Below are 20465 nucleotides of genomic sequence, written 5' to 3'. Positions count from 1 at the left end.
AATAAGCACCAGGAAACCTTTCCAAAAGTAGAAAGAATGAACAATTGTGCGGGAATAGGAACATTTTGCTTTTATAAAATTGGGACGCTGCCATTTCATTATTGATACAAAAATCTGCCTCACTTTATTCCTGCTGGACACAGGTCCCAAATCTACGCTAACCTCGTATATTTGAAGAGACTGGCAAAGGCCCAGGCAACACGAACATCTAAAAGTTGAATTCAAAGATCCTTTTTACCTCATGCTGCCAAATGCATTTTCATTAATTCCACCTCAATGTCGTGACGTAAATGCTAGTGGAATCGGCCCCAAGCTAAATAAGCAATAAGCCCCATTTTTCAACGCACAAACACATAAAGATGTCAGCTCAAACTGTTTACTAATTAACACTTAAAAAGACACAAATTAGATATGCGTGGCTAAGAGCAATTATAATCAAGACGAATTTCTCTAGTCATTTGGGAACTGAAAAAAAAATGCCTAATTGCTGGAACCAATGTTTTAAAAACTGAAATCATGCCAGTTAGCAAATATGTTCATTTAAAGAACATTCCACGTGACTACACTCTTGAGGATTGACTACAAACATGAGAACAAGGAAAATATTTAGGTATAAAATTAAAATCGTAAGCTCCCTTAGATTTATAACTTCTTCATTAAATGTCAGCAAACAGCAGCCCATAAAAACCTGCAGCAATTAAGTGGTTAAATGAATTGCCTCCCTTGTCAATTTTAAGGGGGTGATTAATATTAGAGCGTCCGTTTACTAATTAGACCCTCCCTCATCTTTCGGCTTTAAAGTCGAATGAAAATGGAGGCTGTTGCTCCACCAGGAGCGCGGCAGGCAGGCTGACGAGTGCTTCCTCTGCCGAGGTTTTGACGGTAACGCCCCCAGAAGGGAATGGGGAGCATGGTGGTTTCTGCTGAGGCTGGCAGCTGGTAGAAACAGCTCTGCACGGGGCTGGAAGTTGCTCCAGACTTCTCTCCTGCCTGGTGCCCTGTCACTGCAGGAATGGTTCACTCCTGTTCTCACAGGCTTGCGGGTAGTTATGCACGCAGCATGAAACCTATACCCAAGGCTGCTGCCTCCTGGCTGTGACGGTGAGGTCTGCCAGGGAAGCCAGGGCAAGATAGTAGGTGGGGAGGGAGGATACACAGGTAACCAAGACACGAGGATGATTTTAGAAGCTTCTGCCTGGACCGCAGAGCCAGGGAGCTCCCACCCTGGCTGCGATGGGGAATCCATCAGCTGGAGAAATGGGGCAACTGCTTACCAGGGAAATAAAGAGCGGCAGAGACAGAGAATATTTATACGCCCATCTCCTCACGCCCAGAGAAGATGCTTCATCATGGGTGCTGGCTGCGAAATTACACTTTCCAGGCTCCGGGACACAGACGGCCTTTTGTCTGGGCAGCAGGGAAAACTGTAAGGGCTTCACTGGGATAACAGCCCCACTGGGTCACCCACTGCCCTCCTGCAGAGCCAGACTGGAGGGGAGGAGGCAGGGCAGGGACAGATGGGGCCAGGGCCAGAAAACTGCCCACTGTGGCCACAAGGCTGCCACTGGCCAGTCCCCAGTCACCTAAATTCACTTCCTCATGCCTGGTACTGATATACGTGAGCCCTGGGAGGACGGGGAAGCCCCTGCTCTGGGTGCGAGGTGACAGGAGGCAGGAACACAGGGCTGCTGGAAGACACGGGCCAGGCAGGAGGCTGCCGCCCTGTCACGGGGAGCTGGCAGGTGTTCGGGTTGGAATTCCCCTGTGAACCACGGCTCCCTTCACTTTCGCCCACCCACGCCATCATGGAGCACATCCGAGAGCTTTTGTCTTTCAAAGATCCTTTTCTTCAAAATTTCCTCAATGGCATATATTTTAACTTTAAAGTAAGACCATGCTTGCGCGTTTCTCGTGAAACTTCACCCAAGTGCATCAGGCACCACGACTCCTGTGGAGACCCCGGTGAAGAGCAGGGCAGCTGCTGGGTGCCCTGACCACTGCGCCGGGCGCTGGGCTGGGACGAGCAGGCCTGTGCTCCAATTTGGGGTGAGGGGGCCTGGGAACTTGCCCCAGAGCCAAATCTAGATGGCAGATTTGTCCCCTACCCCAGGCATCCACACTGGGAGGCTGTGTCCCGTCCACTGTCTGCGCAGCCCATGAGGGTCCCTGCAGGCACCAGCGTCTGAGTGGGCTCGTTCCCCTTCCTGTTTTCTGGGTGGCCTGGCTGTTGGACCCAGCAGCGCATGCTCCCCGGGTCTCCTCAGAATGCTGGGGGCTGAGGGACACTGCCCACCCATAACTGGGTGACACCCTGTCTGTCAATCCATGCCGGGTGCTCCTGGGCCTGGCAGGCTCAGGCCATCTGTGCCCTTGCTGGGGGTGGGGCAGCTCTGCTTGACTGGCTCTGGGGGGCTCCCTTTGGCTGCCCACGTCCCTAACCTCCGTGCACAGGGTCACGGGGTTTGTTGGAGGGTGACTGTCCCTCCAACAAACGGTGGCAATTTTGCTTGGGCTTCAATTCAGAATCCTCCCTCAGGCAGGGCCCAGCGAGGACAGCTAATGCTGGCAGAAGGCTCTGGACAGATAAGACAGTGCTGCCTCAGGCCCACACTTCTGCTTCCCTTCAAGATGGGACCACTCTTTACTAGATGAAGACTGTCACACATTCAGCCAGGGTCACACTCGGCCCCCTGTTCAGCTCTGGGCCACTGCTGTGGGAGTCTGGCCGGTTGCTTAACTTCTTGGAGTCTAGACTTCTCTGGTAAAGGGATGGGCCCCACTTCCTCCTATGGGTGCAGAGGGATCACGAAGGGAAGCACCTGCCCAGCACAGAGCAGCTCTCCCTGGGGGCTGGGCTCTCCACCCCGTTTAGGAATCCAGGTGAGCCTGGGGAGCTGTTCTGGATGAGCGGGAGGCATGGGCACAAGTCTGTGCCCCTGAACCTGAAAGCAGCCTCCCACTGTATTTACTCTACTTTTTTTTTTTTTTTTGGTTTAATGGTATAAAATACAAAGGTTTACAGTGAGCAAAGCGAATGTCTGAGCAGAGACTTCTCTACCCCCAGGCTCCACACCAAGGGCAGCCAGACCTGTTCTAAATGGAAAGCACAAAATCAAACTCAACCCAACCCAGGGGACACCCAGCCCGCTCCAGGGCCAACCACGCAGAGCCCAGGAGTGACAGCCAGTCGCTCTGGCTCCGGGTACCACTTCTCCTTGGGCCTCCAACTCCCACGAGCAATGCTGAGATCAGTGGCTAAAACGAGCAACTTCAGGTTTATTTTTGGGGAAGAGCTTCAGTCAGCACCGCGGAAGGAGCAAGTTGGCCCGAGTGTGCGGACATCAACAGTACGAGCAGGCGAATGGCTGGTACAAGGAACTTTTAAATCCTCAGGTTAAATGAAAAACTCTGTGGTGCTCTTGACTGCAGCGATACTTGTTATGGTTTTCTACCCTGTTTAACGTTCTAATCTCTCCCCATTCCCTATGTTTCTTTACATTGACTTTAATTTACTTCAATAGCAAATACAGACCTGTTTTTTTGTTTGTTTTTGAGATGGAGCCTTGCTCTGTCCCCCGATCTTGGCTCACTGCAACCTCCACCTCCCTGGCCCAAGGGATTTGCCTGCCTCAGCCTCTCGAGCAGCTGGGACTACAGGTGTGCACCACCACACCTGGCTTAGTGCCACCACACATGGCGACTTTTTTGGGGGTATTTTTAGTAGAGATGGGGTTTTATCATGTTGGCCAGGCTGGTCTCAAACTCCTGACCTCATGTGATCTGCCTGCCTCAGCCTTCCAAAGTGCTGGGTTTACAGGCGTGAGCCATCACACCTGGGCCAGACCTGTTTTTTTTAACCCACCACTAAACCCAAAAAATACAGCTGGCCTTGGTCCACAGGGATGGCGCTTCGGCCCCAGCAACAGAGCAGCAGGCTGGCGGAATGGGTGGGCCTGCGCTGACTCATGTCCTTCTCTGTGGACAAGGAGAATAGTAATGATGGTGATGGGGGCAGCTGTGATCAGGTGGCAGCCAGCAGCCACTGAGGCAGGCACTGGTCCAGGCCATCATTCACTGGACCTTCTCAGTTAAACCCACACAGACTCAGGACTAAGCCCTTTTATTACTATCCTGATTGTGTGTAAAAAAAATGTTGGCACAGAAAAGTCAGTGGAAGATTTGAGATTCTAGCCAGGCACTGACTCCAGGGTGCAGCTCCACCCTGGCTCTGCATCTCCTGGGGGTGGCCACACTGTGACTCGGGGTGCCCAACACCGAGACACTACACTGTAATGAAACGCAGATTTCAGTCCTTAGAGTGGGAAAGGGAATGAAGGTTTACAGGGTTCCCACCATATACCCTGGGCCCCACACTGGGACCCTCACCCATCTCACCCCACCCCAGTACCTCAAAGGCCTACTCAGGGTTGGGAACCAGGTTGACTGGCCTCCCAGACCCCACTGTCCCCACCAGCCTAGAGAGCCCCCTTGGACAGACACAGAGCTGCCCCTTTGCATCACAGTGGAGAGGATTTGGATCACAGCACACTGGGTCTCCATCTGGTCTTAGGCCAGTTACTCCTCATCTCAGAGTCTCAATTTCGTCCCATGACATAGGGAGGAATGAGGCCTGGGGTGGGAACCAGTGATCCTGTATGGAAAGCCTCAGGCCCCAAGCTGAGCACACAGCAGGTGCTTAAACAGTGCCACTGTGAGGCCCACAGGCAGCCCAAGCAGAACGGGAGGGGAGACGGCTGGACGCTGGGGCCCGTGCTGCTGGCACATCACACCTGCATCCATCTGGCATCACAGAGCACCTGTGAGACAGGCTCTGCCGAGATCCCATGGCTAACTGTGACCTGCCCCCGTCCATGGTGGAGGGGGGCTGGTCCGGAGGTCTATCAGTGTGGCCGCTGCCCTGGTGACCACCTGTGACAGCAGCAGCCCTTCTGAGGCCTTCCTCACACTCCCTGGGATGCACCCCACACAGGGCCCTGTGCGCTCCCTTGCTTTGAGAAAGGCAGGCCTGAAATTCTAGGCACACCTATGTTTGTAATGTCGGAGCCAGCCATTTTTTCCCCCAAGCTATCAAAAAAAAAAAAAAAGAAAAAAAATCTATATATGACAATCAGGTTGGTTTTTATGATATACCGAAAATCGAAGACAAAGGGAGACTTTTTTGTCTTGTTTTTGCTGTGACAGGTTTAGAAATTTGTTGTACTACATTGATTCAATTTTGCTTGACTTCAGCCATCTTTCAATAATGCAGCCTGCTTCTGCTAGCTGGGTACACAAGAGAAAACCCCAAGGAATGGAGAATATTGAAATGGTTCTACCATCTCCATCTTTGAGATGAATGCTCCTCTCGGAGGAGAGCTGGCGGTGGCATGTGACTGCTAAACAACCCGCTCTGTAGAAGGGAAGCCACACACCCTGTGCTGTCTCAGGGCAACAGGAGGCCCCGGTGGTCTGACTCCAGTTTGATTCCATCATCTCAACCCCCTTTCCTCAGAGTTGTCATCCGTCCAGCAGTCCTGGCTTGCTTTTCTTTTTTACAAGGAAAAGGTGCGAACTGTTTGGAACCAGGCTGCCAGATGCATTCCAGCTTAGGAAGCGCAGCGGAAGGTACTCTGACACGCCCCTAAATTGTGGAGAGGCTCAGTCATGTCCCCAAACCCCTCCTGGTGGCAAATAATAAAGGAAATGGAGGAAGAAAAGTCAACCTGGTGCCTGTCCTCCAACCTACACCGTCCCACAGCTGAGACTCTTTTTCAGAAAGGAGACCTGACGGCTGTCTGTTACGTCCACCCTTCGGACTTAGAGAAGACAAGCTGGGGGTCATATTTGACTGGCAGCGGGAAGTACATTAGAATTGAGTTACTTTATCTAAGATACACATTTCGGTGAAATGAAAGTGTTTTCCTCAGAAGAGAAAGGGACGCTTCCACCTGTCCCTCCCCTGGAGCAGATCTCTAGGGGAACACGAGAGACCCCAGCGTGTGGGCAACGGCCCAGACCTCCCCGCCCCGAAGGCTTGCTTACCTCTTTTTCAATTTCTGCTAGAGATTTGATGGTGATTCCCAGGAGATCAAAGGGCTGCATCTGAAAATACAGATGAAGTCACCCATTTCAATGGCTGGAAAATGCTCCTCCCACACGTACTTTCATGCATGGCAATGGCAACATCTCCAACCACGTTGTGATCTAGCGTTTCCCCACCCACCTTCCACAGGAAGACCGTCAGTGGGGACTCTCAGTCATGTGTGGGGGCAGCAGGAGGAGTTACGAAAGCCTGCAGCAGGAATGTGGCCCTCGAGGGGCCGGCCCCTGTGCTCCGGGACCTCTGCCTAGTTGTGGTCTGTGGCACTCAGGGGGCCCAGGTCTCCTGGAGGACTGACTGTGGCTGGCCCGCTTCTCCTCTCTTGGCCCCCTGCCAGCGGAACATGCAGGCATGGTTTGCTCTTTCTCGCTGCAGCTGTAAACTGCAGGTGCCCAAGCTCTTCTCCGAGGCCGCCCAGCCACTGTGTCTGGGTAAGGCAGGAGGTCTAAGGGACTCCAGGGAGGAGGAGTTCCTCAGGGGGAATCCAGGGCAGGAGCTGGGGAGGATTCCAGGTCTTCAGAAATGCCAGGTAAATGAAAACAACTGCCCATCAATGACCGTTTGAGAAATCAATGTGGTAAAAATGATAACACTGCATTTTAATGAGAGTTTTTATACTTTCATGAAGATTGGAGACTTTAAAAAAATGCTGGCTTTTCAACAGACAGCATGAAAAATCAAATACACATCGTGGTGAGTGAGCAGGAGGCCCACAGAAGCCTGGACTCAAAGGCTCTGAGGGCAGAGGGCACCCAGTCCACGTGGCTCCTGGTCTGAGAGTCCCTGCTGGGCACAGGAGTGTTCTGTGTACCCCGAGGGGTCCCTGGCGCAGCCTCCGGGGACCCAGGCTAAGCCTGAAGGCCTTTGACAGAACCCCGGCGCCCTCAGGGTCCTGAAGGGCGGTAGCCCAGGGGTGGGGGTGGAGCTGGAACCAAGCCAGCAGGGATCTCCTGTGAGGCTGGCTCTGGAGTCCAAGGACCCAGACTCAAAACTAGCCTCGGCGCCTCAGCGCGATGCAGCCGCAAATTAAATCCCTTCCTCATTTCCTCGCCCACTGAAAGCGGAGGCATCCCTGGTGGGGCTGCGGGGCGCTGCACGGCTGCGGGGCGCTGCACTGAGAAGAGTGGGGAGCGCAGGGCATTGGGCCTGGTTGTCTGTGGCCTTGGAGTCCTGGCCAGGCGGCAGCAGTGCATTCACGAGGGCGGTCTTGGGACGGGGCCACCGAGTCACACACTCCGCTCGCGGCTGCTCTGCCAGTAGCCACGGAACAGTGTGGTGCTGTCTGTGCTGCCAGCCCGAGGGGCTCGAGAGTGCGGCCGCCTGCCCGCAATGCCTGGGACCCAGCAGAGGTGCAGCTGCTGTGTCATTAGGCTCTAACCACCCCGCTAAACTCTCCCAACTGGAGCTGGTGCACAGGACAGAGCAGCCTCTCCCAGGGAACGGCGGGAGAGGCGCCAGCGTTGCCATGGCAACGCGGCCCCGTGGAGTCGGCTGAAGTTACTGGAGCTCCGCACGTCACAAGCATTTTTCAAGATTAAGCTGCTTACCAGAAGGGTTCAGAGAAGGCCTATTCTATTTCACGAAAATGGAAACTACAGAGCAGGTCAAATCGCAAGCCGGGTGGTTTTTAAGCTGGATCCAAGAAAAACACTGAAGGATTCTTTAGCTGTGCCCAAGCTGGGGCCTTCATGTTTATTAGCTACTCAAGGCCAACTTCTGCAGAAAGGATCAAAATCAGAAACGGGTTTTCTGAGCCAGCGTGGGCCAAGCCTGCATGGCTGGGAGGAGGCTACTGACACCTTGGGGGCTGGCGCCATCGGAGGGCTGACCGTAGCAGTGCCAGGCGGAGCCTGTGGCCTGGCACAGAGACCCCACTGCCACGCAGGATGGGCGCCCCTCACGGTCTGAAGTCAGCCTTCGGTCCCAGCCAGCTCACTCGGTCCCTCTGACAAAAAGATGGCATGGGCCTGGCCTGCGTGAGAGTGTGGATGTGGATGGTGGGGTCCACGCTGGCTGGTGTGGGCAGGAGGCCATGGCTAGAGGCACCACATGTGCAGGGCGCCCCGTGTCAGAGGGCGGGATGCAGCAATGACAATGGGAAAATGAGGAAGCCTCCTTTCGACAGGAAGTTGTCATCCTCAAATAAGAAAGAACAAAATATACTAAGCTGGACTTGGGAGACAAAGAACATTCACAACCGGGGAAGCTCAGGTCGAGTTAATCACATGCGGCAGGGAAAAGGCTCGGCTCCACAGCCTCCTGAGCTTGTCTGACAGCCTGCTGCTCCTCTCCCATCCCTCAGCTGTTGCTTTCTTCATTTCTCAAACATCTACTACATGGGGTGCTGGTGGATAGGGCCAGAGAGGCACATGGCCCACCCCCAACCTCGGGAGTCACCGTCACGGGGCTGCGGGGTTCAGCTTCCAGCAGGAGAGAGGACATGCAGGCAGACAAGATTCCGGGGAGGGAGTGTGAGTGCCGCCAGAACAGCCCTGAATGCCATATAAATCAGGATGCAGGGACCTCAAGCTGAGGGTGGCAAAGGGGAGAAGGGCAATCATGCATAAAACTTACACTTTCTGGAACACAAGAAAACTTCTCTGAAATCATGAAAGGCACACCATCCATTGCTGTGAAAAAAGAAAAAAAAAGATGGCATTAAAGGTACTGAAGATGGCATTTAGGTGTCCAGCAACTGAAGACGTCGACACAGCGAATATGAATGTGTCACAGGACAGAGCCAGGTGACACCCAGCACAGGTGTGCGGGAGCTACGGGAGAGGGCAGGTCCCACCCCTGCTGCCGGGACACACAACCTACTGAGAGAAGCAGGTGCCTCATCATACCCTGAGCACCAGGCAGTTGTGCAGACAAGAGCTCTAGGAGCTGAGAGGGAGCTGGTCTAGAACCCCGACTCTCCACCCTGGAGTCTGCTCTCTGATCTGTAACCGGGAAGTCACCAGGGGCTGGCAGCCGAAAGAAGGTGACACAGAGCTGGCAGGGACAGGCTGTGCAGAGACGAAGCAGTGAGCACGTGCATTAGACATTCCCTAAGGTGGGAAAGTCTGAGTGGGAGGAAAGAGGAGTTCAGGAGTCAGACTGGCTGGGTTTGAATCCCAGCTGGTGACTGCAGATGAGCAACTCAAGTTACACTGAAAAAGACGGCACCGCCTACACGCCAGGGTGCCTGTGCATCGGAAGTGGAGTGTGTGGGGCACCGGGCCGGCGTTGCACAGAGTGGGTGCTTGGCAGGTGGGGGCGACAGTCACTGTCGCTCTCAGTCACTCAGATCCAGGGCGTCGAGGGCTTACTCCAGGCTCACCAGTGCACTCAATTTTAACAGAATGTGAGAGAAAGAGCATGGAACAGGACGCAATGAACGGAAAAACTAGGGGTCCAGGGCCGTGGCTCTGAGGCACGGTTCCTCTCCTGTGGCCGCCCTCCCTCCACCCTGTCCCAGGGCATCGCTGTCAAAAGCACACAAAAACGACCCAGGGTGTGCCTCCGTGAGTGAGTGCTCCTCTACGAATTATAACCTCAGAGAGGAGGACTCTGGTGCCACACCAGGACTGGAAATCCTGCCACGCCAAGGATCAGGTCACACTGGACGAGGCGTGATGCAGGCACTCTCAGTGCCAATGTGGCGGCCACGCAGCTGCTGGGACGGTGACGGGCCTCTCCAGGGCTGGCTGCTTCCTCAGGGCTGGGCGGAGCTGGGAACCCACAAGGGCCCAATACGGTCGGTCGCAGCAGTGCGGGACCTGGTTGTGGTGCAGGGACGGGGAGCCCTGTAGTCAGGGGTGGCCGTACCCTGACTTTATGGTTTCAGGGAGAACAGAGTGAGCAGAGTAGAAGCCTTGCTGAGTGGGCTTCCGGGAGCGACAATCTTTGCTTCCCCCATTGTCTCCTGGAATGACTTCTCTGGAACCTAAGTGGTCATTTTTTTTTTTTTCAGTCCTAACAAAGAAGCGTAGTAGAAGTGGAAAGCAGCAAAGCAGGAGGAAAGGACACGAGAGAAGGAACAGGAACCTGGGCAGATCCTCCCCAGTCAGCAGGAGAAGACGAGCGGCCCGTGCTGCGTCCACACAGAAAGAAAACGTAACAAAGCGATGTTCACACCTTACTTTAGGGAAGGAAAGAAACAAGCGTTCTTAGGTCAGCATGCAGAAGAACAAACGCCCAGCTGGCTACAGCCGCTGCCCTCCCCGAGCCCTCCTTGCTTGGAAGGGCCGCTGTCCAGTGGGGCTGCTGGACTCAGAGACTCCTGGTCAGAGGCCTTCTCCATCTCAGGTGGTGCCGGCAACCTGCTGTGAGCTGCGGGAACAGACTGGACAAAGGGCCCTAACAGGGCGACACTTCCCCAGAAAGTGGGGCCAGGGAAAAGCCCCAAACAATTTCATTCAGCTTATCACGCGCTCGGACCTGTGCGTGACCTCTGAGCACCTATGCAGGTGTGCCGCTTCACAGATGAAAACGTGCAGCCGTGAATCAAGGAGTCTTGGAGAGCCACAGAGCCTTCAGAGACGGCAGAGCCCAGTCCCACCGGATATCCAGGAAGAAGTGTGCCAGCTCCCGTCACCATCTGCCCGACGCTGCCCCCACATGCTACCCGACTTCCGTGTCCTTCCCGCTGCTGCTGAGATGGGCCAGGAACTCCTAACACTTCTGATCATTTTAGAGACTGGGAAGCAGAGGCTCTGAGAAGTCAGTGCTTGCTGGGGTCACACAGGTAGGCAGCAGTGACCCCAAAGCTCTACATAGTACTGGCTACTTGACCTCCCCACTAAGTCCTGAAGCCCACTGTTTCCACCCGTCACGGTCCTCCATTCCCGCTCTCTGCACACACCCACCTCTTCCACAGCTTCTCTTGCATGCTAGACAGACAGCAGGGTCCACAGCAGAGTCTTCCCTGCACACCCAGGCACTGCGCACAGGCCCTGGAAATCGTGAGTGCTCACAAGCACAGGTCTGAACGCTGGGGGAGTTTCTCAGCGAGCTCAGCCTCTGCACACACCAGCAAGCTGGAGACCACTACTTCCTTATTCCCCTGCAGAACGCACGTGCCAGTCACTCCCCAGGCTTTCTGCCTCTGATGTTTTAAAGACCTTATTAGTATTTGGGGGTGAAGAACTGCCTCTCACTGGTGACAGCTGTTTCTATCTACATGTCACCGTATGTCTAGGGAACCTGTGCGTTTAAAAGATGGGAAGGTGATGTGCACAGACCTGATGACACTAGGAACTGAGGGAGCTGGGAAGTACTGGCGGCAGCAGAGGGGAAGGGGGGCTCTGCCCATGGGAGGCCTCCCTGGTCAGAGGCTGTCAGTACTGCCTGTGCCTCCAAAGGAGAGAGAAGGTCAGGATTTCCAAGACGGGGTCTCGACTGGCATTGAAGGTCCTGCCCCCTTGCACCTGACCCTCTTTCTGCCCTGCCCATCCCCTCCCTCCCTCTATGCTTGTGCCCTGGCTGTCCTTCCCAGTCTTCTGAGTGCCTCTCCTGCAGCACCCCTTCCCTGAGGCCCTCCCTGGGATCTGGCCAGGCCTGTGTCTCCTTTCCACGTCCGAGTCACCTCTGCATTTCAGGTTCTCAGACCAGGGGCAGGGCCTGGCGGGGGCTCATGGGCTGTGCTGGACAGGAAGGGCTGCTGTGGAACTGGGTAGGGGGCTCCAGCCTGGGGCACGAGCCTACCCTCTCTCAGGACACCAGGACCCTGCTCACTGCTACTCCCACCTGCTGCTGCTGGAGATGAAAGCCATGGATGGAAGAAGCCTGGGAATCACTTCTAGGAACTGGGAAGATCTACGCAGGGAGGGAAATGTTTTTAAAAATTCATATAAAATTAACCATTTTAAAGTGAACAATTCAGAGGCGTTTAGAACATTCACAATGGTGTGCGATCACCACCTCCATCTAGTTCCAAAACATTTCCATCGCTCCAAAGCCAAACCCCTCACCCATTAAGCAGTTTCTCTCTGCTCCCACAAGGAATGTGTTTCTCTCTCCTTCAAACTGATGGGTCGTGTCTTTGAAAGAGAAGGATCTAGAAACACAGGTGGTCTGGTAAGCCTGGCTTTCTGACCGCAGTAGCTGGGCCTCCTGTTGCGCTGTGCTCCTGCCTGGCTAGTCAGCAGAGGAGATGAGGAAGAAGGGGTTTGCCCAGTCTGGCTGCTCTGAGTTGAGGGCTTTAAGTACAAATTGAGGAGAAAAAAGTAACTTGTTGATGGGATTTGGCTGTGTCCCCACCCAAATATCATCTTGAATTGTAGCTCCTATAATCCCCACAAGTTGTGGGAGGGACCCAGTGGGAGGTAACTGAATCATGGGGGTGGGTTTTTTTCCATGCTATTCTCATGATAGTAAGTCTCATGAGATCTGATGGCTTTCTAAAGGGCAGTTCCCCTGCACATGCTCTCTTGCCTGCTGCCATGTAAGACATGCCTTTGCTCCTCCTTTGCCTTCTACCATGATTGTGAAGTCTTCCCAGCCATGTGAGTCCATTATACCTCTTTTTCTTTATAAATTATGCAGTCTTGGATATTTCTTCATAGCAGTATGAAAATGGACAATACACTTGTAAAACATATCAACAATAATAGCATTTTTGTATATATATAGACATAGTTTAGATATATGTCCCTGACAAGTCTCTTGTTGAAATGTAATCCCCAGTGTTGGAGATGGGACTTGGTGGGTGTCGTCTGGGTCATGGGAGCGAATCCCTCAGGGCTTGGTGCTATTCTCATGGTAGTGAGTGATTCTCACGAGATCTGGTTAAGTGTGTGGCTCCTCCCCCTGCCCTCACTCTCACTCCTGCTCTGGCCATGTGATCCGCCTGCTCCCCCTTCCCCTTCCACCATGATTGGAAGCTTCCTGGGGCCTCCTGAGAAGCAGACACCAGTGCCATGCTTCCTGCACAGCCTGCACAACCGTGGGCCAAGAGCCAATTAAATCTCTGTTCTTTATCAATGACCCAGTCTCAGGGATTCCTTTATAACAACATAAGAACAGCCTAACACACAAATATATATGTCACATATATTATATAAAAATATGCCTTTACACAGATTGTAGATTTATATTTTGTATATATGATATGTAAGATATAAATTATATATTTCCATTATATGTGTATACATGTATATATGCATACACACACCCACATATGATTAGGACAAGGCCCTCCCTTAGCCACTGAGAGACAGGTGCTCACCCTGTCTCCCAGTGGGCCCTGAAGTCCCTCAGAGGCACTTTGGGTTCGTCTGCAGGCCCTCCCCACACCTGCCCTCCTAGACCTTCTGGGGCACCCTGGGGAGTCGGCGGGGCCCATGGCCAACCTGGCCCATGTGAAGGTGTCAAGATGTATGGGTGAGGGCACCTTCTGGTCCTCAGGCAGGCCCAGCGGTGAGGAGGCAATAGTGAGAAGTGAGATCACTGCGGAATGCCCACGGCAGTCACTGGGAGGAAAGGAAGACCACTCCTGAAATGCCTGAGGAGCAAGAGGCGGCAGCAAGGGGGCCCTCAGGACTCTCACTCCTCCCTCAGCCCACATGCTCCTGACTGGGCCAGTGGCAGAGGAGATGAGGAGATCTGCTCAGACCTAAACCTGACTGCAAGGAGAGCTGTTGGGTAAAAGCAACGGGACAGACCACTGTCAGTGAGTTCACGACAGAAGGAAGGGCATAGTCAGATGCTCCCTGTGTTCTTCTAGAAAACGGACTTTCATTTTTTGTAGAGATGGGAGTCTCATTATGCTGTCCAGGCTGGTCTTGAACTTTGGGCCTCAAGCGACCTTCCTACCTCAACTTCCCAAAGTGTTGGGATTACAGGCGTGAACCACCACAACTGGCCTAGAAAACATATTTTAACAAACTCAGAGGAAAGAGAGGAGGTGATAGGATCCCATGGGCTGAAGCTCGCAGTGGGAGCTGGGTCAAGAGGAGTAGGGCTCTCACACCAGCACAGGGAGGTTCCAAAGAGAAGCAAATGCCACCAGGACCAGCGAGACTCTGCTAAGCAGATAATCTGCCCACCAAATCCCACTTGAGAAAATCTAGTATATCAATGAAGGCAGGCTGAAAGAATATGGATTTCAACAAAGCATCTGACAAAATTTCTCATGTTATCCGAGTAGACAAGCTGGATAAATACTGCTGGCTACTGTGGAGGTTAGCAGAGTCCATAACTGGTTGAACCACACATTCAAGAAGCTGACTAAGAGACTGATGCTAACCTTGAGCGACCCGGTAAAGGGTGCCCAGGGCATGATCAATGACTCAAACAAAAGCACACATGGTATATGCATCTAATGCACTCCTGATGGGAAGCCGAGGTGGGCCTATACGCCAGACAACACAGTGAAAACCAATCAGGTCTCAAAAAGTTGCCACAATGGGCCAAATGTAATGGAAGGAGTTCACGATAGACCCAGGAAGAGTCCCGCAGTGTAGGTCCAAACACCCAACTGTGTATGAAGGAATGAAAGAGACGTGGAATAACAGGAGACAGGAAAGAAGGCGGCTCTAGTTGAGTAAGTCAGTGACATGATCTGACTATTTAAAAGTATCATCCGGGAACGGTGGCTCACGCCTGTAATCCCAGCACTTTGGGAGGCCGAGGCGGGTGGATCACGAGGTCAAGAGATCGAGACCATCCTGGCCAACACAGTGAAACCCCGTCTCTACTAAAAATACAAAAATTAGCCGGGCATGGTGGCACACGCCTCTGGTCTCAGCTACTCCGGAGGCTAAGGCGGAAGAATCGCTTGAACCCAGGAGGCAGAGGTTGCAGTGAGCCGAGGTTGTGCCACTGTACTCCAGCCTGGTGACAGAGCAAGACTCCGTCTCAAATAATAATAATAATAAAAGCATCATAAGGTTACAGTGCCACAGTCCCAGTGCCCGGGCAGGGGGTGGCTCACCTTGGTCTGCTTGGATCTTGAGTGGGGCACTCAGAGCCAGGACCACCTTCCCAGAGGCCATCCTGGGGGCTTTCCAGGAGGCCAGGGTGATGAGGGGATCTGAAGCCAGACAACACAAGGGAAGGAGGAGCAGCCATCACATTTGATGGCCCAGGAAGGCACAATCCTGTCAATTTCTGTTCAATCCTGTCCATTTCTGTTCATCCTAGGACACCCTGCCCAGCACCCCCAGAGCCTGGGATGGTGTCCAGCACATGAGAACTGCAGCAAAAGTGGGGGTTCAGATAAGAGAAGCCTTGAGGTGAACAAAATCAAATGTCTGCACATGTTTTCGTGGTGGTCACAGCATAAGGAGCTAGATGCAGACAGCGACTTGCTGGGGAGCTAGGGAGGGGTTTTGTGTGTTGGGTAGAAAGCTGATCTGTGGGACCACTAAATCCCCTCTTAATTCTATAACATCCATGTCTCCTCTCATCTGGGCAGCCTTTTCATATTTTAAAATATCTAGAGGTTTGCTAAACATAATTCTTAAAATCGACGGCATGCATGCTTCATGCGTTCCAAAAGAATATTCATGAATCATCTCTGTCCTGGCTTCTCCTGGGGAGACACATTTACTTCCTTCCTTTCTTTTTCCCTTGCTGAAACCAGCGTTTTGTCTTTGCTATTCTTTTAGAGCAGAGAGACTGTGGCGTTCCAGTATTTAGTCTATTTCTGAGTACCATGCAGAGTGACATGCTGTGTGAGGAGCTGAAGACAGAGACACATGTTCAGGGTGAACCCTTTCACCCCTGACCTGTCCCTTCCACATAGCCTAAGGGCCGGGATGGGGCTTCTCCTGCTAACACTGCCTGACTAGTCTGCAGTCACAACCCAGATGCAGGGACAGCACCTGCCCTTTCCTTGGGAGAAAAAGGACATGATAAATACCCCCTCAACCCTCAACAAACCATGGGGGGGCCATGACAAAGCCCCCCACTACCAACAAATCTGGGAGGTAAAGACATTCTCCCCTAGCCCAGTTCTACAGAATAGAAAAGGAAAGAAAACCCACGCGTACTGCCACACACAAGGTCGCGAACATGCATCAAATAATTCAAGCTTCAACGTTACCACTTGATGTGGTTTGACTCTGTGTCCACACCCAAATTCCATGTTCGGTTGTAATCTCCGGTATTGGAGGAGGGGCCTGAGGGGAGATGACTGGATCATGGGGGACAGGATTTCTTGTGGATGGTTCCACAGCATCCCCTTAGTGCTGTCCTTGTGATAGTGAGTGAGTTCTCGTGAGATCTGGTTGTTTAAAGGTGCGTGGCACCTTCCCCTCTTTCTCTCTCTTGTTCCTGCTCTGGCCATGTAAGGAGCCTGTTCTGGACTTGCCCCCACCGTGATTGGAAGCTTCCTGAGGTCTCCCCAGAAGCAGATGCTGCCGTGTTTCCGGTGCAGCCTGCAGAACCATGAGTCAATTAAACTTCTTTTCTTATAAATTACCCAGCCTCAGGTATTTCTTTATAGTAATGCAAGAATGAGCTAATACACCACTTGCAAGGCTTAGAGGAGTTATGAGGCTGGGCTGGAGCCAGGAGTCAAACCCAGAGTGTAACGTGCACTGGGGCTGTGGGGGGCTGTGGCAGGGAAGGAGGGGCTTGGAGCTTGGCAGACCTGAGTTTTCACTGCAGCTCTGCAGGTGCGGCTGCGCGGCTGCGCACAGGCCTCCCCGCCTCTCTGAGCCTTACTTGCCGTCTGTAAAGTGGGCATAATACTACAGCTCTCTCAGCAGGCTGCAGTGAGGGTGAAGATAAATGAAATAAGACAACAGAAGGTAAAGCGCCCGCTGAGGAGGGAGGGCTGGTCAGCTAACCCTGGCTTCTGCTCTTACCAAAAGCCATGTGCTGGGCAGGTTTCCTTTCAATACCAGGCCAGTGCTTTCTTCTTCTTCTAGTTTTTTTTTTTTTTTAATTTTTCTTATTTTTGATGGCAGTTTTAACAAAATGCTGATCCACAGCATCGAGCTACCTCCAGCAGATGAAAGCAAGGATGTGCCTCAGGCTTCGTGGTGCAATTAGCATTCTCCTAAACAAACGAGCTTCAACAGAGCTGTAATTAAGCAGGCCTGTAATTAAGTATATGCCCTTTATCATAACGATCATGCTTAAAAATGGCATGATGCATGGAACTCTGTTATTAATGCTGTAATCCCACACTGAAGTGCGAGTACATAGAAATCAGCATGTCAGGCCTGTCACCAGAGTGTTTGTAAAATACATTAAAGAAAAAAACCAGAAAACAATCAGCTCATTCAACTGTTCTTTTTACAATCAGGCACTACAAGTCAAGAGGATTGTGAATGCTTACAGATTCCGCAAGGTTTAAGCAAATAAAGCTCTAATCTGCTACTGTATTAATCCCACCCCCTATTTTAAAGAAGGGAAAAGGGGGTGGTGGGTTTTTTTTTTTTTTGCCGGCTGACCTGAATGCCTGTCTTTGCTATTCTCGGAGAAGCAGTCAGTGCAATCTGCATGCTGCATTTGTTTGGACATAAAATTGGATTGCTGCTTGCACAGACAGCTCTGCCATGAATCTGTAGGAACTTTGCCTGGCAACGAGATGGGATTACAGCTCCTGCATCCTCCCTTCGTGTGGGAACTATAATTTTACCTGCCAAGGCAGTCCTCCAGAGCCATCCCTTCGCTCTCCCCTCCAAACACATGCCTCAGACTTCTGCAGGCTTAACACAAATCCACCACTGACCAACTCCCAAGGGCTCCAGACTCAGGACCACCCACTGCCCCGGAATATCTAGTTGCTCAGAGCTGCCAACCCTTGTCCCTCCCTAACGTGTCAATGTGCCGAAGGGATGAGGAAATGCTCCAATCAACACATGGATTGATTTCAACATGCTTGATAAAGAGAGTCAGAAAGTCATGCGGTAAAAATGTAAAAATAAAAATAAAAAAAGAGACTCCGATACCGGCATCTCAATTGTTATCTGCTTAAAGTTGTCAAGTGGTGTTAAGTGAACTCGGGTAATAGGACCTTGAAGTACTTGCAGAGATGATGGTGAACAATGCAGCTTACTGGCAGGTAGTCATTTTCAGAATAAAATTAAATGCAGTTGGAGTGGTGGGAGGCCTTTAGTTCTGTGTACCTGCTCGGGGCTTGGATCTGTAAATAATCAGCAACCCAAGCCTTTCTTTCCCCTTTCCTGTGGTGTTTCAAAAGTCCTTTACAATTTGTGATGGGAAAAATGCCAGCAACTCAAGATCTCAAGGCCATTTCTCAACACTCATTTGCAAACCAAAACACGGAGCCTGTTTTGCTTTCTTGGTGATTTCACTTTGGGGATATTCCTTGGAAGATATTTGTAGACGCCTCCAGAGCTGTCTGCTCGGTGACATTCCAATTGAGTTTACACAGGGCCAACAACTTCCTTCTAGATCCCCAAAGTAATTTGTTTTGCCATGTTATTCATAAGCCAAAAGGAGTGATTTATCAGCCACCGCCGGAGCCTCCCGAGTCCCCCGCGTGAGAGGCAGCTTGGGAGGAAGGAGCACAGGCACTGGAGTCGGACACGTGTGAGCGCCGAGCCGGGCCCCGTGCTTGTTAGCCGTGTGGCTTTGGGCAAGTCACTTAACCTCCGAGTCAGATTTTCATCTGTCAGATGAGGATAATTGTGCCCACTCTGCAGCACCGCCGAAGGACCAGACAGCAACGGGGAAAGAACAGCCGGACCACAGCAGCCACTCAGAAAATGGGGGCATGGCTGCCGTTTTATGTGGAAAGCAGCTGACTGTTTCTGCAGGAAATGAGTTCAGACCAGATCCTACCTCTGACTAGTTCTGTAATTTAAGACAAGTGTTTAATCTCTCTGAGCCTCTCTTTCCTCAGCTGTAGAAGAGAGAAAATAATAATACCTGGACTGTAATGACATTCAAACAAGATAAAAACATAAAGCCCTAGGTACAAAGTAACTGCTCAGTAACTGTTAGCTGTTCGTATTAGTGTTAGTGTTATTACTGCTGTACAGAGGAAAATATACTTTCACAGTTGACCCCTTCTACCTGCTTTCACATAAGAACATACGTGCAGCCATATTAAATTACGTAACCCAGGGGCTGTGAGACTTGATCCAAAGACGTTTGGAGGGACAGAAGCAGGTTTTGCCAAGGAGTAACTCACTGGGTCCCTAAGCCTGGGGTGCCTCACAACACAAACAAACATTCTCTGAGGTTCTATTTGGCATAAGCGTGTGTACACACACACACACACATAGAGCACCACCTCCTCCTAGGCTCCCCGTCTCTACACAGAAGACTATAATTGAGGGGCCTGCTTCATCCCTCTGCACCCCCAGTGTCCTGGGAGGCATCTAGGGCCACCAGCCTGCCCACCTCCTCCTTCAGGACAGCCGGTCCCTCCAGGGCCGTGTGGGCTGCAGTACCTCACGCAGGTCCAGGGCGGCTCTCTGAAAGCTGCAGGAGCACAGAGGGAGGGCAGCTGCCCCACACTCTACACCCATGAGAAACTCAACACGAACAAGAACATTCTCACTGAGCTGGATCTTGCTTCCGAGTCGAGCTTGACTTGCAACACCAGAGACAGCAGACGCCAGGGAGAGCCACAGTCTGGGGAACCCGATGGGTTACTGCTGGGCAAACATTGCTTTTGTCCTTCCAAATGTCTTCGGATCAGGTCTCACAGCCCTTGGGTTATGTAATGTAATATGGCTGCACTTTGGTTTTCACGTGAAAGCAGGCAGAAAGGGGTCTACTGCGAAAAAGTATTTTCCTCTGTAGAGAAGTAATAACAGTAATACTAATACTGGTGGCGAACAGCTCCTGAGAAGTTAGTTTGTACCCAGGGCTTTATGTTTTTATCTCATTTAAACATCGTAGCAATCCAGGTATTGTTATTTTCTTTCTTCTACAGTTTAGAAAAGAGAGACTCTCAGAGACATCAAAGAAACGTTTTTTAACTTTATAAATATTTAATGGCTTTGGGCAGAGGCCAACTGCATTTTGCTCAAGGTACAGATAAAACTCAACTCAGTGATGCTTTTCCATGTGAGTACAAAGGTACCCTGGTGGTTGAGGGGCCACTGAGTCAGTGCACACACCTGCTGCCCGCAGTGACAAACACAGAAACTCCTCAGTGATCTAGAGACCAAAGAAGCTTTGTAGATGCAGAATAAAAAGCAGAACCAGGGTCCAATGCTGACGCGTTACCACCAGCAGCGACCACATCATCAGGAAGGAGGCAGGCTCTAAAACAGGCAGTCGTCTGCAGCCACTGGGGTGGGGTGGTAACTGACAGCAAGGGCCTGACAGGCTGGGACAGGCCATGGCCTGTGACTGCTGAGCACGCCTGCCCCCCAGGCTGAGCAGCACATCCACCCCCCAGGTGTGGAGCTAGTGGTAACATATCTGCATTGGAGCCTGGTTCTGCTTT

At 52.0% G+C, this 20465-nt stretch overlaps 1 protein-coding gene across 4 annotated transcripts in view; it reads right to left on the bottom strand.

The window, feature by feature from the left end:
• MVB12B (multivesicular body subunit 12B) overlaps positions 1 to 20465 on the bottom strand; it is a 179257-nt gene that overhangs the window by 12129 nt on the left and 146663 nt on the right. For all 4 annotated transcript variants that reach the window (XM_074395353.1, XM_039475073.2, XM_039475072.2 and 1 more), the window contains 2 exons: positions 8675 to 8730; positions 6043 to 6102 (listed from right to left, as the gene is read on the bottom strand). In XM_074395353.1, coding sequence (XP_074251454.1) covers positions 6043 to 6102; positions 8675 to 8730 — 116 coding nt within the window. The remainder of the gene's footprint in view (positions 1 to 6042; positions 6103 to 8674; positions 8731 to 20465) is intronic.

Source organism: Saimiri boliviensis, chromosome 2 (genome assembly GCF_048565385.1).
Source record: "Saimiri boliviensis isolate mSaiBol1 chromosome 2, mSaiBol1.pri, whole genome shotgun sequence".
Lineage (NCBI taxonomy): Eukaryota > Metazoa > Chordata > Mammalia > Primates > Cebidae > Saimiri > Saimiri boliviensis.
This window is presented reverse-complemented; position numbering and strand designations above follow the sequence as displayed.